We start from the raw sequence: 19,095 nt of genomic DNA on the forward strand, positions 1-19,095 counted from the left end.
ATCAACTATCTAGGTTGCCAAAGAGAGGACGTGTGTGTGTGCACATATGTTTGTGTTGTTGTTTGTATTCTACCCAAATGTGTGAGGGCCTCTTTGTCCCATGGCCAAGTGGCAACCCCCACCAGATCTTCATCAGAAGAATTGGCAAAGAAGACATTCAGGTGAGTCGAGCCATCCAAGTTCAGAATCTCTTTCACCTCTTTCACATCCAAATAGGCTCTGGAAGATTAAAAGCAAACAAAGTATTTCACAATAAGTTAATAATAATAATAATAGATTTATTTTGTTAGCGCTTTTACAGGTGCTCAAAGACGCTTTACAGATATAGTGAAAAGAAAAGAAAGGAACAACAAATAAATATATAGTTAAAGTCAAATAATACAAAAATTAAAAAACACATTAAAAGCCAGATTGAAGAGGTGAGTTTTAATGGCTCTACAATGAGAGTAGTCTTCTCACAGTAGATGCAGACATAACCAAGACAAAGTTATACAAATAGCAATTATTTTTCTAGTCAAAAGTTATCTTTCAAGAAGATAGAACCAAGAAATAGGTGTCTGTCAATTGTAAGTATTTACTTAGTGTGTATTGGCCATTGCCATGGTCATTAAAATGAAAGTGTGTAGGGATAAGAGGAATAATTGACCGTGTGAGGTTGCAAACAGTTGGTGTTAAACCAATATGCCAAAGTGAATCACCTTGCTCTCCCTAAGGGGGCCTGAAGTATGTTTTCACTTGGACATAACAAATAGATTGTTGGTAATGTCTTGTTTAGTTAGAGGTTTTGGCACACTGATTGGCACTGCAGATCTGTACTGTGAATAGGGATGGTATTCATTCTGACCAATCATATATTTGTTGGTCAATCCATTAAATTGCATTGTAGTCGCTGCTAATTTCGTACCTTGATTTACTTGAAAGGGGGATAACAAACCATGCTGGGAAATGTGTTTTCTGAGAGGTGCTATAAGCAAATAAAAAGTATAACAGCCCAAACTATATGTATAGTATATCTCTTGGAGAGTGGAGTTTTTGTGGAAACACAAAATGCCAAACCACAACGTTATTTATGTCTATGATGTTCGATGTTATGTGTTGGGAGACATTAAATCGTGGATAAACAGCACACGTCATGGGTGTCCTTTACTTTATTTCAACAAAGTGTACGAGATGTAATGGCAACCCACATAGATATCAAACAGGTGCTGGTGGGAATAAGACTGTATCAGTGGGACAAAGAAAACATATTTTTGTTATTTATGTTTTTCATGGTTTTAAAGGCTGACCCTTTTATATTCTACTTGAATGGACTACTGATGGAAATGGACAGTGAATGGTTCATGCCTGGCTTATTTATGATGTCATGTATTCAACTCTTTACACCAGCCTTAAATGAACAGAAACATGTATTGTACTGCATATTAGGAAGGTGATACTGCTGCCATGAAAACAAATCTACCGTAAATGCAGGAATGATATAACGTTTTCTGATACAGTATCATCTCAGATCAGTCTGACTCAGTTAAGTCAGCCTGACACTTTATGTATTTGTTCAGATATTCTCCCTCTCCATAATATGTTGTCTCTGCCCTGGGGAAGATAACTGCAGCTCTAATGACTGCAATCATTCAACACAATGAGATATCTTTCCAGCAGTGAAACTGTCACTCGTTTTATGAACTCATCAAATAAGTTCCTCCCTAAGAGCCTTGCTGGTGGTCCTGGCAGAGCAGCTGAACAAGCTTGGTCCTATCTGATGACTAAATGATCTGTTTCATATGCTAAAGTGATAGTTTATTCATTTTCTTTGACTTTAAATACACAATGGATACACAGGAGTTTACCAGTAACAAAAACACAGCATTAGCCCCAAAAATGATGTGCGATGTGTGTTTTGACCTAATTTGTGTGACCCACTTGCCTGCCTAATATTTGGTATTTTGTATGTGTTTAGATAAGAACATGTAATGTGAAAACACTGAGGCTAAAACAGCATGCTCCTTTGCAAGAGTGTAACTTTGGTTTGAGAAGTGGGGGGGACACAAAACAGGGGGCCCTCCGTAATGAAACATTGTTCTCGATTTAAAAGACTATGGTGTTAACTAATCCAAGAAAAATGTGTAGTGTATATAATGAGTGTGCAAACTTATCTATCCATGAACCTGTTTTATTTGTGATTATCTCACATCCTATAGGGGGGTCCGGGGGCATGCACAATTGTTTTCTGTAAATTGAAGTTAAAGGCATCAATCTGGTGCACACATTAAGAGATTTATGGATACAGCTCTCTCAACACTCATATGAAACAGAACTGTATATATTTCAATACTCCAAAAACCATTAGAATATGCTCACAACCAATAACACATCATTGATATACTACTCTCTCCTATCTTTATCTTACCTAGTCTGCATTCTTTCTTTTTATTTATGCATATTTTACTAATCACTCCCCTTTCAAACTGTGTTTTTAATTTTTTACTGACATTGGAATTATTTGTTAACTTATTTTGAACAACTATATTAAATAGATGGAAATATTTGTTAAGACCAAACCGTTTGAGACCCACTGAGATAACTTAGACTAAAGTGTACAATATAATCACTCAGTGAGTCCTTTACCTCCCTGAGCTGATGTTATCTCAGCCTCTCCTTATTGTTGAAACAGCTTCTAATCTCCGTTAGCTCCGAGCTAGCACCAGATGCTAACAACAACCCCATAACTCTCTCTGTCTCTCTCTGTCTCTCTCTCACACAAAATGTGCTCCTGCCACACACACACAGACGCTCCTCTGTGATGATGACCACTTGCGTACAAAAAAAAAAAAAGTGGAAATTACGCCCATGCTCCTTTGTACCTGGTCCTATTGCAAGGAGAGTTTGATGTCTCACTATGGGATGCGCCTCATCGCGGAGCAAACAGAAGCATCAATCTCATTACACCAATCCTGATTGGCTGGTGATCTTGACGTCAACGTCAGGGAATCACCCCCTATAAGTAGCTTGCGCCACGACGCATGCGTCATTCAAACACCTCTTCTCGCTTCAGAGCACATCTCGATGGTAGCCGGACAAGCTTAACGGTCCACAGACTGAACCCAAATATAACCATTTCGGTCGACGGGCGCTTGCCGGCTACTCCTTCTGCTTTGCAGGAAGACGGTAATACTAACGCCAGTTAGTATTGAAATCGACCTCGCCCTTCTCTTCCCCGGAAAGTAAGGTAGGTCTGATTTTTTCAAGCTAGCAACACACCTGTTGCTAGCTAGCTTCCCCTTACTACCGTCACCACGGTAGCGAGGACGCTTTTCTTTTTCTCTCTCACGGAGGAGAAAAGGATTAGAAGTATATTGACACAAAGGACCCACACCGTTCCTTTTTCTCCGGATTAAGGACGGGTTGGTAACACTTTTCTCTCAACGACGTACCTGTTACGAGCGGGTCCTCTCCACGCCACGAGGCGAACAAGATGGACGCCTCTCCCCCTCACACCAGAGGAGTCAGGGACTCGGAGGCCCCTTTTATGCGGCTGCGGGTTGAAGATAGCAGGCACAGACTCACACCAGGTCTGCTCGTCCTGCCTCGGGCTGGAAAACGCCCGGGAGGCTATCGACAACCCCGGCTCGTGCGGGCATTGTGCCCGTTTCACCCGAAAGAGCCTCCACCGACGGCTAGCACACCAAGCTAGCTTGTTGGAACAGGACTCCCTCATGTCCACTGATTCGCCTTTTGGCAATAAAGACACGGGGGAGTCCGCCGCAGAGACTGAGCCCCTCACTGTGTCGGTCTGGGGCTCACTAACAGCGGCAGCTGCGGAACCGGGACCCCACGCCGTGTCAGGCCGGGACCCGGTGGCGGCAAGAGACGCGGGAACGGAGCCCCACGCTTCACCAGGCGGGAGCTCCCGGCGAGACCTCACCATGGTCTCGCCCGCGGAGGATGTCCTGGAATTAGACTACATGGGGGACGAAGAGGACACCTCTGAGTCCCTCCTGTCTGATTCGGATGAGCAAGAAGAAGATATCTTCATGTCATCGGCTCAAACGGCAAAGCCGGGAGCGATGGCTGCTCTCCCGGGCGATAGCACACCAGCTTCGCCCTGTCTGAGCATGGACCTGCAGGCCGCGTGTCAGCGCACTGCGTCCAGGCTAGACATCCCGTGGCCCGAAATGGCCAAGGAGACCGCCAGGTCCCGTTACGAGGGGAAAGATTCTCCCCAAGCAACGAGGACAAGGAGGCAATTCCTCCTTCCCGGAGATGTTGGATGAGGTGTTGGTCTCGTGGAGGGACCGACCCTTTAGCAACAAGGCCCCAATCCAGGGTGCCTCCTCCCTAGACTGCGACGGTATGGAGAGGCTCGGCTTGCTCCGCATACCGCCGATGGAACTGCTGGTGGCAGCCCACTTCCTACCGAGGATGGGCCTGTCACCAAGCAGGAACCCCACGCTACCAGCGAAGGTGGACCGTTTCCAGTCGACCATGACTGAACGGTCCTACAGAGCCGCAGCGTTGTCCACCGGGGCTCTGAATGTTTCCTCACTGCTGACCGCATACCAAGCGGAGCTCTGTGAGGATATGTCGAGCAATCCTGGACCAGCCGTTCTGGACGAGTTGGCCGCGGTCACAGACATTTGTCTCCGTGTCCAACGCTGCGCCGTCCAGGCCACGGGCAAAACAATGGGGATCAGGGTGGTGCAGGAAAGAGCTAGATGGCTCAACCTCACCAACCTCCCAGACCGGGAAAAGGAGGATGTGCTTGACATACCCATCGTTCCCGAGGGGATTTTCGGCTCCGCTCTTGCCTCCATGCAGAGGAGATGTGAGTCGAAAAAGAAGGAGGCCCTCCACCTCTGCCTTCGCAGCGGCAGCCCTTCATCCAAGCTCCCCCGAACCCTGCTCGGTTCAAAATACCGAAAACGCAGAGGTCGCAGTCCGCCCCGAGTCCCCAGACCAGGCAGGGGACGAGGGCGAGCTGGCCTAGAAAATCTCCGGTTCCGGCTGCAGCCCAGGCGCAGCCAACCCAGAATTTCGGCCAGCAGTCGAGGAAGAAGAAGCGAGCGGCGTGACAGCCCCTCCTTCTCCCCTCTGTGACAGAGCTGGAAGTCTACGGTTCCCCAGCTCTAAATGTGTTCCCGTCGCCTCGAGAGATGCCTCAACACCATCCTCAAGTCCGCATAAACACATATCACACACTTATTGATGTTTCTGTCATAAAACATTTGCCGCTGACGCATCCAGGCTTCGAGCCAAGGGCGCAGCTCGAAAAAATGAAAATGAAAACAATAAAAACAATAAACAGTCCGTCAACTGTTCCCCTTCTGAGAGCAGCTATGGCCTCTCTCAAAGGGCGGACAATTTACGGGTCTGTGAAAGCACCACCGTCACGCGCATACGCAGTGCCGGCTGAGGCTGTAAGGGCACCACCGTCATGCGCATGCGCAGTGCCGGCTGGGGACGTGAAGGCACCACCGTCACGCGCATGCGCAGTGCCGGCTGGGGACGTGAAGGCACCACCGTCACGCGCATGCGCAGTGCCGGCTGGGGTCGTGAAGGCACCACCATCACGCGCATGCGCAGTGCCGGCTGGAGCTGTAAAGTCACCACCGTCACGCGCATGCGCAGTGCCGGCTGGGGTCGTGAAGGCACCACCGTCACGCGCATGCGCAGTGCCGGCTGGAGCTGTAAAGGAACCACCGCCACGCGCATGCGCAGTGCCGTCTGGGGTTGTGAAGGCACCACCGTCACGGGCATGCGCAGTGCCGGCTGGAGCCGTAAGGGCACCACCGCCACACGCATGCGCTGTGTCGGTGGGAATTGTCGAAATGGGGCACCACAGTGCTCAGACACTGGAGGGCCCCATAACACAACAAATAGAGACTCAGAGGGGAAGAGACGTGACATCTCAGCTGGCTCTAAGGAGCATACAGCGGGAGATGCTCACGACATCTGCTTGGGTTTCTCAAGACAGTTACACGGAGCTACAGACTCCAAGTCACCGTCACCCCCCCTCGCTTCTCGGGCTATCTGTATTCACAAGCCCGGGGAGACTCAACCCATATTCTGGAGAGAGAGATTCTCTCTCTCCTAGAAAGGAGGGTTTTATATAATGCCCGCCGAGCAGAGTCAGATTACGCAGACAAATGTCCTCGTAAAGCACCTGCTCAACATGATAACATAAAATTTCACATAATAAAACTAAACCCCGCGGGCCACGGCGTGCGGAGAGTATTGGTTATTATGAAATGCGTGGTGGCACTACGCCACTGGCCGCACCCGACTTTTCTAGTACGGGGCGCGCCTACGGGTGCTGTCCTTTCACGGAAGGTGGTCACCACGGACGCATGTCAGACAGGCTGATAGGGTATTTGCGAAGGTCGCCCGGTGAGGGGTCTCTGGAGCAGAGACCTCCAGCGGGTGCACGTAAATCACGAAACGAAACGAATGAAACATCTGTCACTCAAGACAGTGCTGTTACTGGCCCTGGCATCCGCCAAGCGGGTCAGTGACATTCATGCACTGTACATCCCTCATGCACTCAGTTCGCCCCAGGGCAAACGAGAGTGTTGTTGAAGCCCAACCCTGCCTTTACACCAAAGGTGGTTGGTTGCTGTATCCCAATTGACATTGAGGCATTTCCTCCGCAGCTGGTTTCCTCCGGGGAGCAGCAGCAGGATCTGTTGTGTCCAGTCCGTGCTTTACGCACATATATGGACAGATCAAAGAGCTTCGTCTTAATGACCAACTCTTTGTGTCCTGGGCTAACCCTCACAAGGGCAAGCCTGTTACTAAGCAACGGCTCTCCCACTGGATTGTGGAGGCAATTGCTTTGGCCTATACGAGTCAGAGTTTGCAAGCACCTTCGGGTCTGCGGGCTCACTCGACTCGGGGCCTGGCTACATCCTGGGCTTTGTTCAAGGGTGTTTCCATCCAAGACATCTGTGCAGCGGCGAGCAAGTCCTCGCCGCTCACTTTTGTCCGCTTTTACAGGCTAGACGTCTCCGCTCCAAGCGTGGCCTGAGCAGTGCTGGGCACCTTGTTGAGTCGGGACTCTACCTGTTAAGTTCTGGTTGGTTGGTGATTTTCGAGATAAGCTCGTCTGGCAATACGGGAGCTACAATTTCCCATAGTGAGACATCGAATGGAGTGTTATGAATGAGAACTATAGGTTACTTACGTAACCCCAGTACTCAGAGTAACATGAAGTGAGATGTCTCACCAGACGGCCCTCCTTGCTATGGTGAAGCGAGAAGAGGTGCTTATTTTGAATGATGCATGCGTCGTGGCGCAAGCTACTTATAGGGGGTGATTCCCTGACGTTGACGTCAAGATCACCAGCCAATCAGGATTGGCGTAAGGAGATTGATGCTTCTGTTTGCTCCGCGATGAGGCGCATCCCATAGTGAGACATCTCACTTCATGTTACTCTGAGAACTGGGGTTACGTAAGTAATCTATAGTTTCCTCCCAAAAACCAGTACTATAAGTGATTTCACTCTTCTTTAGGCAATGTGTACTTTTTGATATAATAAAACCTTGCATCATGTAACAGAAACACTGTAAAGTAATTGATAGTTGATAAATGAAGGTACTTTACGTTATTTAATGTATAGCAATTGCACGTTATGTACCATCAGTGACAATGCTTTAGCAAATAATAGAAACTGATTGATCATATCCAAGTTGATGCAGAATGAACTGCCTTACTGTTTGGATATCTTATAGTACATTTGGAAAGATTTTCCGAAAGATGTAATCCAATAGTGCAACGTTTCAATGTTCAGTTTTATCAATTATATACGTATATCATTAACAGTAAAGTCTGTCTGTTAACATTTTTAAACATTTTAGCAAATCAAAAGTTTAAAAATGGTGCCTTGTTTTTTGAAGTGCAGAGCAAATGTGTGCCACTTAAGTGAACTCAGGTTAATATGATGATAAAAGTGAACATCTCAAAGGCTCATGCTTTGTAAAGCTTAATATCTAAAAGTGTGCTATTTATATATGTGTAGAATTGCTGTAAATGTGTAAGGTAGAGTACAGTTTTACTGCACAATGAAACTTGATTTGACTTAATTAGATGTATTATGTGTTTAAGCTAAGGGGGTGAGGTTTTTATTAACAGAAGACATTTAACACATTTTCAAAAAACTCCATTCAACAAGATTCACTGACATGCAGAACAATTTATGATTAATGTTGATAATATACCCACAAAATTAGCAGCTCAGAGTAGAGAAGATAAAATGTGACATCCTGTGATTTCAGCAAAATTATAGTGCAGCATTTGGTTGCCAAAAGAAGTGCAGCTGCGTAAGTGATACCACTTAAGGTTCAGTGAACCCATTTAATCCCATGGGTCACAAAAGTGACCATAAAACGTTTTCAGTTATAAGGCTCTAAAAATCTTACTGAATGATGTGTTGAAGCATATCTAGCATATATTTATGTATTAAAGGGTCTAAATATCATATGCGTAGTATCACATATTTAGTGGAAATTATCATATAACCAGAGATATTAACTTGCTGGTTGCACCATGAAAATAATGACTGCATCATAGCTCCTAGACCTAGACAAAAAGTTAAGTTATAAAATGTGTCAAACCGTGAGGCATATGGGCTACAGCAGGAGTTCCTTGCATCTGATTGGCTGAATTGATATTTGCATAAACAAGCAGTTAAAAAAGATAAGATAATAACCTCGTCAAGACTACAATGTCAGACCTGCAGAATCTACTTTCTACTTTAAATGTAAGCATTGAACCAAGGTGTCTCATTCTGTACATCCAATGAAGTCTAAAGGAAGCAGTTTCAATGTCAGTGTCCCTGGTGTTTGGAGATGTTCTGGAAGAATTTAAGCTAACTCTAATCTCTTTTTTTTCATTACATCCAAACAACATTTTGTTGTAGGGGTCTCTCTGCCTCAAATCACAAGTGTGCTGCACCTCAAAACACACATTTTAAATAAGGGGGTGTAGCGCATGCGTTCTTCAAGCCTACTGTATGCGAGAGCAACCGGGGGCAATCACTGGGGCCGGGTTTAAGGAGAGACACTGAGAGAGAACAGATGATATAAGGTCCCTCTTCCTAATAGTTTCAGGAATTTCATTATTTCCTCAGAGGATATTTGTCCAGAGTTTTTGGACATGCTGAACGAATGAGTCAGCAATGAAAAAGTTGGGTGATAAAAACAGTTCTTCTCTATGGTCAACATATAACTATTATGAGTTCAATTATTCAGTGTAACATGATAGATTGATGAGCAAATGCAGAAAATATGCATATACATACATGAGGTGCATGTTTTTGATTTCAGAACATTTTAAAGATTTGCTGCGACTGCAGTATGCCGGTAGCAGATGATTTTATTTGGAGGGTTTTTTGTCACAAGTTTGGGCATTTTAAATAATCTATTGTTCCATCTGTCAATCCAGATCTTACTCAAAATTCCTCGCCAATAACCCTTCACCAATAACCATGTTCTCTCTCTCTGCCTCCCTCACACACGCCTCAACTATTTCCACATCCCATAGCCCCGTTCCCGACTCTTTCTTCCCATCAAACTTTTTTTTAACCAAGATGAGCCACTTGGGAAACACATGATTTTCCATGTATTTAACCACACAACTTTTCAGACATGTCCTGGGGAATACACAGTCTTTATAAAAAATAAATAAATGAAAAAAAATGAGTGAAAGAACTAGGGAGTAAAAGAGAGAAAGAAAGGTAAGGTGTGTGCAGAAATCTAGCTTCTCTGAATTGAAGTGTCCATGCAGAGCATCTGTGGTAGGGAGCTCCAGGGGTGCGCTAAGCAGCTCAAACTGCTGTGTTAATGCTTTTATCTGATACATATACAAATGGGGGATTATGACCTCATCCATTTACACCCATATATAATTGACATAAGCCCATAAATGTGCCTTGTATACATATGTCTGGAGCAGAATAGTGTGAAAGCTGGGGTGAACTGGCATTGCAATGATAGTCTTACGGCCAAGAACACTTTTAAAATTGGAGGGGGCCCTCAGCTCATCAAGTCGGTCAACACCACAGCCCCGAAACCCATCATTCATCTCTGCCTTTATTACTATACTTGTACTCTCCTCTTTAACCTTCCATCTTACTCTGCTGATTATTTTTCTCCTTTCCAAGGAAGACACATTGGAACTGTTTTAACGCTCAGATTCCAGAAATCCTGCCGTGACTGCTTTTACTGTAGCTGAGAGAAGAGTTTGAACAAGAAGGATTTGGAGAAATATGGACCTCAATGACCCCAAAAAGGCACTATCAACTAAATTCCCCAGTGTGTCATGTTTTTTCAAAAGACCACCTTCAGTATCTGGCTACATATTATCCCATCATAGCCAGATGCAACTCCCCTGCCTGTCTAGTGGCCCGAGTACAGCCCCTCCTTCCTTATTTCTCCCTCAGTCATCTAGTCAAGCCCAAAGAGATCTATAAGCCCCATGCGAGCACAGGTGAAAGATCTGCAACAGGTGCTTTTAGAAGTGTGCTAGCACCGCTATGGTTTTAAAGGGAAAGTGCAAACTCCTGGTATTTACGCCCAAGCACTCCATTATGTTTTATGGGACGGGGGCTTAAGGTTTAGATGACCAACTGTAAAACACCCAAGTCAAGGAAGGGCCCTGGAGATTAGCTCCGCACTCTGAGCTAAAATACAGCAGAGAGAAGAAGTGAGGGAAAGTGAAAGTGTGGTCCATCCATTAATCTGTCCAGTAAGAGGTATTGACTCAGGAGGGGGGGAGAGACAGAGGCCAAGGTAAAACAGATGACCTACTATAGCCTCTGATAAAGCCAGGCCAGGACTTCATTTCAGAAGAAAACGTATTGAGACTGAATTGGTCCTAATATCTGCCTGGCTTTGTGCATCTATCTTGCTTTAGGTTTTAAGAAAAAAAACATTTTATTATCAGTCGCTGACCAAAGAAATTGAAATCTGATGAGTTCAGATATTTTGGGAATGGTTTTCCGTCTAGTTTGTTGGATATTAAATTGAGCCTTCATTGACATTCAAACAAACACAAAACAAACTTTTACCATTTGCGCCATTTGTTTTCTGCCTTTCTGCACTCATGTTAATTCACAGTGTATACATTACAGCCACAATTTTAGATTCCCCTAACTCCAGACATAAGAATGTAAAGGATAGATAACATCAAATACCACCAAAACCATAAGAATTGTCAAAACCAAGGGCTGTGAAAAACAATGCAAAAATATTTCCCTAAGGCAAATGTGGAGGGGGGATTATTATCAATGGTATTTCAGAGGAGAGACTGTTTCAGGACCGCAGAGCTGCCTGTGTCCTGTGTTAGCCAGATTTTTTGAAAACACTACTTGTAAGTGGTAACAGGCGCGTACGCTGCAAAAATAAATGCAGGACCTCACAACCATTGTTCCCCTGCAAACGCAGTACATTGTTCATCCAGAATTCCATAATTAGGGAGGAAAGTCAAACTGTTTGTAGTGTAGCTCTCTGGAAGTCTCTTCAGACATACCATAATCAAAGCAAAATAATCAACCACTCTGGGAGATTATATCTATTTTTTTAAACTAAGAATTCTCTTGTCCTCGTTATGTCTGTCTCATTCTCTTTCTTGCTTGTATCCTTCCTTTCAAAAGCCCATCTTTCAAACACCCGCAGGGAGGTCTGAACATTGCAGCGGCAAAGCATTTTGCCAATGGCTGATATCTAAATGAAGTAGTTTGCCTGCCACTTGATGAATGAGCTTCTAAATATGACTAAGCTGGAAGGGATGTGATGGGAATTGAGAGAGTGAAGCAATGTTAAAACCCACCTGCTTTTCCCTTCTGATGTTGATTAGATGTCATTATTTAGCTATTTTGTAGTCATTTAAACAATAGCATAGTGCCAAACAGACAATCCTTCCAGCTTAACTGTGATTGAAAACAGCCGGGTTTCCTTGATTCATGCTATCAGAAGAACCCAAACAATCCAGCACACTAGGCCTACACGTTTTTATCCCTTTCGCTTGTCCGTGGCAAGAAATCCTTACAAACATCTGAATTTAAGTCATTTGTGTCTCTTTTTCTCGTGTAACCATAAAGACCCCTGCATGTTCCACAAAAATGTCTCAGTCTACTGTGTAGGGTTTCAGTGTACCAAGAAACAAACAACCCTGCTATTGGAGGTCTGGCACAAACCTCATTACAGCCAATTCCAGAGATGTATTCTCCTTGCCAGCTTTTACTCATCATCTACAAGCCACAATGACATTACCACAAAAACAAAATGCATTTATGAAGGCATCTGTATAATCCTAAAGTAGCTGCATGAAACCATATATTGCTTGCATGACGTACAGTACACCTAGGAGATACTGTAGTACTGGTATTCACATGCAAGCTAAGGGAACTTTTCTTTCAATGTTTTTCCTGGAAAAATTATTTCTGGCACCCCTGTTTAGGGACCCATACCTGCCTCCCCAGGAAACATGTCTTTCAGTGGTTTCCTGGAGAGAGTGGTATGTCTTTGAAATTATTTCCATAGCTACAAGCAAAAAAAAACATACTGGACTCCCTTTTCTGACCTGTAATTGCCCTTACACTCTGTTTACTATGTCACTCTTTCCAAACAAACTCCCTTCTCCAATCAAGTCAGCTTAATTAGGACCTATGAGACATAGAATACAGAAAAAGGAGAGTTGTTGAAAAATGTATACATAAATGAGTGATCTGGCCTGTGCATTAGCTTCAAGGAAAGTCATCCGGTTGAGTTTGTTTTGCCCTGCTTAAGTGTGGAACACTGATTGAACCCGGCCAAGGCTAGATTGGACTAGCTGCTCCCAGAGGATTTCCTAGGCCACACAGACGGGGAGTTAAGTTACACTCAGCCTCAGCCCAAATGGTCAGGAAACAGTAGGACTAGACATTAAAACATCTCTTCAGGGACACATGTATGGAAAGATTTGTTGTCTGGTTTACTCTAGACATGTGAGGCCATGGTGTAGAGTTGGTTTACCAAAATTATTCAATCATGTCAACCAAAAGAATGTATCAAATTAGGCAAGGAATGCTGTGGTTGGATAAAGCTTTTAGGGGAATGTAAGTATTTTGTTTATTAAACAACGACCAAAGAGGATTACCAGTGCCATAAACATGGTAACATGCAAAATGTGAAGAGTGTGATCTTACTTGTGTGGAGACGAGCGGTTGAAGCATGTCTTGGTCACATCAGTAACATTGGGGTTACAGCAGTCGCCGAGGTCATAGAAGAAGTTTTCCCAGTTACATTCAGGATCACACACACCATTTCCCTGCTTGTGCTCAGGGCAACGGCTCCGATACCCAGACATACAATCACCTGCATCATACCCTGTCAGCGGGTGGTTGCATTCTGGGTCGCATGCATCATCGCCAACTTTGCTGATATCACAGTTAGCTAGAATCAGGCGGTTCCGAAGGGAGGAGTTGGTCACATTGTGAACGCTAAGCTCCCAGCTGATGTTGTAGGGGCTAAAGGCATCATTCAGCTGCTGGTGTTGCAGGCTGATCTGGTGGTCTGATACAGTTGGCTTTATCCGTAAATCGTCCCAAACATTGATGACACGATAACGTACTTTCTTCGGTCGACGGAAGTTCCAAAGGTTGTTGTAGTTCTTGATGACCTGAACATTGTCACAGACAGTTTGACCACAAGATGGCGGGTCCAGTGTTGTGTCCAATATTCCCTCAGAATTAACAACTCCAACACCACCCAGGAATCCTAATCGTCCGCCTCCCCCCTCCTCAGGCTGAGGAAAGCTACCATCTTTTACAGTCAGCCACTTCCGGCCTGGGTGCTCAAATGTTTCACGTATGACAAGCTGAGGTAGATCTTGGGGGTCCTCGTGGCCCTGCATATCCCTGATAATCTGCCTCTGCCCTCTGGCCTGCCTCCATAGGCCCACCCTCTCCACTGCCCCCCTGTAATTATGATTCAGTGCGTTCCCCCCAATCATCAGCACTTTGCACTTTTTGGTCAAATGGCTGAAGACATCGCCCGATTGCTCGCGACTGACACCCACTTGGGCCCCATTGACAAAGAGCTTCATGTACACACCGTCATATGTGACTGCCACATGTGCCCATTGGTTGGGTCCATAACGAGCGTTGGAGTGGATGGAGGTCACTTTGTGGGCACGGTCCGTTTTGAGAGAAAAGAAGAAGCGGGGATCACGATTCCCGTGTTCACTAACCGCCTGGATGCCAAGCAACCAGCCTCGGTCACTAGAGGCGTAGAAACATTTGTCGTATAGGCCTGGAGAGAGAATGAAAAAAAGAACCAATTAATATATGCATTCCTTTATTTCCAGGCGTGAATCTCGCCCTGAACATCAGAAAAAATCTGCAGCAATAATAAAAAAAACATGTTCACCCTTCACCTGTAAGATGGCTGACACTCTACTGATACTAGATGTCACGTATATGATCCTTAATGTTATTTGTGGTTAATATGCCAATTAGATTTCAAGGTATGCTTTTTTATCACCCAAGTAGGATTTAAAACATTTTGTTGGGATAAAGGAGTGAATGTATTAATACGATTGTTTATTTTTGTGCAGATCTGAGTGGTCCTGGAAATTGGGTTGAAGTGCATGTTTAGCTAAGGGAGACCCCATGAAAATCTCTCTGTATAGGCGTCTTGCACACACTGAGTTTATTTAAAGTCATTCGTGTTAATGTTCCTTGCCAGTGGGGTAGCCAGTAAAGGCTAGATTTCTGCTAAAGCCTTGTTTTTGTACAGGCACCAAAACACCTTTTTCCTGTTGCACTTGGTATGTCAGATTCAGCATGGTAATGTGTTTTCACATCTTAGGGGATCTCTGAATGTTAACTGTTTGTTTGTGTAACACTTGTTGAGGTACGTGTGTGAAGGCGCACAAGTGTATGCCTGTGCGTGTGTTTTTAATGTATGTTCGTCCAGTCAGAGTGTGCAAAGATTCCATAGCACCTTGTGCCTTACAAGCATGTGAAAGTCTGTGTTCGCAGGTGATTCTGGGGAGAGAGCAGGACTCCGTTCTTGTGACAGGAATACATTCCTGGAATTTGCTAATATCATGGTAACATTTCTAACTATGAGCTTTCTGGGAATTATGTCCATTTGCAAAGAGACACCTAATCTGTGACATCCACACTCAGCCCATATTGGTATTGAGTGTCCTTTGCAGTTGATTCTAGGATATATGCATCAGATGCCTGTAAATACCCTTCATATTGTTCTGTTCTGACTTTAGTATGGTCTCAAATGATAAGCTTATTATCATTATGATGATCACATCTTTGCCTCAATGCACTTGTTCACTCAAATGCCTTTGTTCCCCATCGATTAGGCTACCTGAGCCTGCAATAAGTGGCTGGCTAATGGTAATTGCACGGACATCTTGCTAACTTTGACCTGTTTCTAATTAGATGCGCACTCCAGTATGCATTCATTAACTTGGTATTTCAATGGACTAATGTTCAAAGACCGAGGCTTGGGTTCAGTGTCAAGGTCAGTCCTTTGGTGGATGACGTTTTCAGGCTTTCCAATACACTGGAAGGAAAAAGCCTTCCATCTGTCAGCCAGTGCACTCAAGGCTAAAAGGTGTGCTAAAATGCTCGTAGGGCTCCTAGTGTAAACAGCTGTCATAATTCTGCCATGCTCAATTAATCTAACACACAACACTTTTCCAGACCCTGCACTGTGACTCCTCTGGCACACACAAACACACCTACACACACATATGCACATACTTATACTGACTTGCGTTTACAGTATACATGCTCATGAAGAAATACATACAATCCCATATTCGCAGACAAATTGAAAAGCTAAACCACATATTTTTGTGTCTATTCAGAATCCCCCATAGACACGCAGGGATTTGCATGTGCACACGCAGTAGAGAGCTGTTCCTGTCAGGTTCAAAGGCAACTTTTTTAGCACTTGGCATTTGTCTTCTTCCAAGAAAAACACAGTCAGGATAAAAGAAGAAAGTCAAAGAAAAAACACATACACACAAAAAGAAAATTGTCACAAGGACTTGGTAATAAGCAGAGCGGAAGGGAACAATGAATATGCCATTTACTTTTGAGCTGTTATGGCTCTGAAAGGTCAAAGTAAGGCACTTCATAGTCATACTAAAATGACTGCTACAGCAGTTTCCCTATGTAGAAAATGGAAAGTTCCAATGATACCCAAACTTTATACACATAGAAAGTATATTGATTAAAAAAAAAGTCATCACATCACTTGAAAACACTCTACTTAAAATATTTGACTTGGCTATCAAGCTTCAGTCTGAATGAGTTTAACGTAATGCTGGTTTCATTGAGGGATAAATGATCTGCCAATAGTTGCAAGTTCAGATGTGATAAATTAATACCACTTTGTATGAACTGTAACTCATACTGGGACACTGTCATCCCACAGAACCATGATCCAAGGACATTAACTGGGATGTATTGGAACCCAACTAACTCTCTCTATGGCTATGAAGCAAAGTGCATGACCATGATGACTGAAACATTTCTAGTTGAGGGAGTGATTGCTGAGATAAGTGTAGCACTAATGTCTAAACTCCTCTTGAAACTGTAACCACATGCAAGGTAATTACCCATCTCAAGGATATATATCTTCCTCTTAGTGTCCTAACTAACATGATGACTTGTTAATGAAACCAGAAGATTACATTTTCAAGTATCCATGACAAGAAATATGAGCAAATAAAAATGTTTTGGAAAAAATGGTCGCATGTATTATCACACTAGCTGACTGCACCAAAAATATCAGTTATCGCAGCGATCATCTGCTAATGTCTGCATTGCAGATTGTCCCCAACAGGTCAGGGAAGAGAGCCTCTGTCTCTCATGTGATCTATTTTCCTCTGTGTGCGTGTGCGTGTGCGTGTGCGTGTGTGTGTGTGTGTCTAAACGTGTTATGAATGTTTTTGTACCTGGGATCAATTCTAGCCACATGTCACTGTCACACTCGGGAAATGACAGCACAGGAAACACTTTTTCCCCATGAAGTCATGGGTTAATTCAAAGATCAAGGTGAGCCACACATGTATGGTTTGACCACTCATCTCTGGAGAATGAAGTAGCAGTTATTTATCCTTGGACAATCTCTTTTCAGCTGAAAAGTGGTTCTGCGCTAAGAAATGATATTGTATATCATCATTGTTAAATACAAATCTAGGCTCACTGCTCACACATCGACCTACTTCATAAGGTTACCTGTTACATTGCACTATTGTCTTACTCTTAACTATGTACAACTTTGCCCAGTTGTTTTTCCTTGTTTTAACTGTTTTTCTATATCTTGTGTATGTGCATTGAGAGCAGCTGAGTCAATGTTCTTGTGTGTGTACCTTGGCCAATAAAGCTCATTCTGATTATTAAACAATTTAATTGTACCGTCAGATCCGAAGGGGCACATAATGCCTTTTGAGTGATTGTTAATTTGAAGTTCCTCCTTTATATTTATGAACAATTGATCAATTACAACCCTTTCATCTTTTTGTAAGGGAAGACATTGCGCAGAGTTATAGGAATCGTGTGTGCAAGACAAAACTCAAAAACAGAGACAATAACAAGGATACAAAAGTACCAGAACACTCAAGTGCTGCCAGCGGTTTCTTTTTAAAGCCAGAGACTTTGCTCGCTTTATGAGTGATAATTCCCTACCAATTGCATAAAAAACCACAACCCAAGTGTTACGAAAAAGAATCATTGAAATGACTAAGAATAAAAAAAGACAGATACAAATGCAGAAGGATATAGAAAGAGAGAAATTGTGGTGGTCAAAACAACACAGTAAAAAAAAAACAGCTGCTGCAAACAACACTCTCTGCTTGGATCAAAACAAGGGGATGGAGCAATTTTATTAGAGGCACTGGGATTTTCTAGGCCTGAATTGGATTTAAAAGATTAGGCTTTGTTGAATTTGTTTGATCATCATATTTGCTAGCTTTATAGGTCCTCTCTCTGGCACACTAGTGGGAGCGTGATGGGAGAAAGTCTTAAAAAAACCACAAGATTATACATGGCTGGTAATCTCTAGTAAGGACAGGCCATTAAAAGATGGGGGCGGGGCATCACAACAACACCTGTACATAATAATGTCATGCAATACCATGTCTGTAACGTCTATATTTATTCTCTGTAGGAAATTGTGTTCTCAAGGTGTTTATTTAACTCTATGGACATTGTGTGGCCTTTGTTAGTGTTGTTGTTGTTGTACTGGATTGCATAATACTGCACAGATGTTGCTGTTATTGTGTCCATCCTCTGTAAATATAGGAGTCCCTCAGGTCACAACAGACCCTCTCAACCTCCTATCCCCTAGTTTGAGACTCTGAAAAGGGATTGGTTTTGCAGAGCATGTTCCTGCCAACTGGTTAGCACTACCTAAAAGTGTATCTCAATATACACACAAAAACACACACACAAAAGTGATTATGTATGTGTTTTTTGGGGGGGGGAGGGGTTGTTTTGAGAGAGCCAGGCAGAATAAAATAAAAGGAGCAAGTCAATTTACTCATATGGTTTAGTCCCCATACGTGCAGACTGGCATATGGAGGCTGAGGAGGACTGCGGGTTCAATTCAGTTCAGTTCAAAGGCAGCCATCTGCACAAGTACTGTAGCAGGCAATGAGTTGTGTATGCAACGCTCCCTATCGGCAAAGAAAGGCAACAAGAAACCCTGTCCTATACTAAAATGCACAAAAGCGCTATTGGTCAAAACAGATGATGCAGAACAGTTTTCAACACCTTTCTGGAGCTCCTTTACGCATGGCAGGAGGAGAAAAAGGGCTACGTACAGATGACATCTACAAAGTGTCAAGCTTTCCTCTAACCACGCGGATCTACTAGAACGTGTTACTAGTAACCAGCTCTGCGCAGTCAGTGGACAATTATGCATCATATCTGATGGTGCCTTAAATTAGAGACTCGCCAAATAACGCATGCTTTTGCAAAACAGTCTGCGTGATGGAGGGACTGTCCTTAACACAACGAGCACAATAAATGCACACCAATACAGCACAAACACACACAGGACATATTTGGCCATGAGGGGAAACCCATGGTCT

At 43.8% G+C, this 19,095-nt stretch overlaps 1 protein-coding gene across 1 annotated transcript in view; it reads right to left on the reverse strand.

Moving 5' to 3' along the window:
• The window catches only part of pappaa (pregnancy-associated plasma protein A, pappalysin 1a), a 132,798-nt gene that overhangs the window by 100,044 nt on the left and 13,659 nt on the right, over window positions 1-19,095 (reverse strand). Inside the window, exons 3-4 of the mRNA XM_071205085.1 lie at window positions 13,175-14,279; window positions 74-219 (exon numbers count right to left, since the gene is read on the reverse strand). Coding sequence (XP_071061186.1) covers window positions 74-219; window positions 13,175-14,279 — 1,251 coding nt within the window. The remainder of the gene's footprint in view (window positions 1-73; window positions 220-13,174; window positions 14,280-19,095) is intronic.

Source organism: Pseudochaenichthys georgianus, chromosome 12 (assembly GCF_902827115.2).
Source record: "Pseudochaenichthys georgianus chromosome 12, fPseGeo1.2, whole genome shotgun sequence".
In the NCBI taxonomy this organism is placed as follows: domain Eukaryota; kingdom Metazoa; phylum Chordata; class Actinopteri; order Perciformes; family Channichthyidae; genus Pseudochaenichthys; species Pseudochaenichthys georgianus.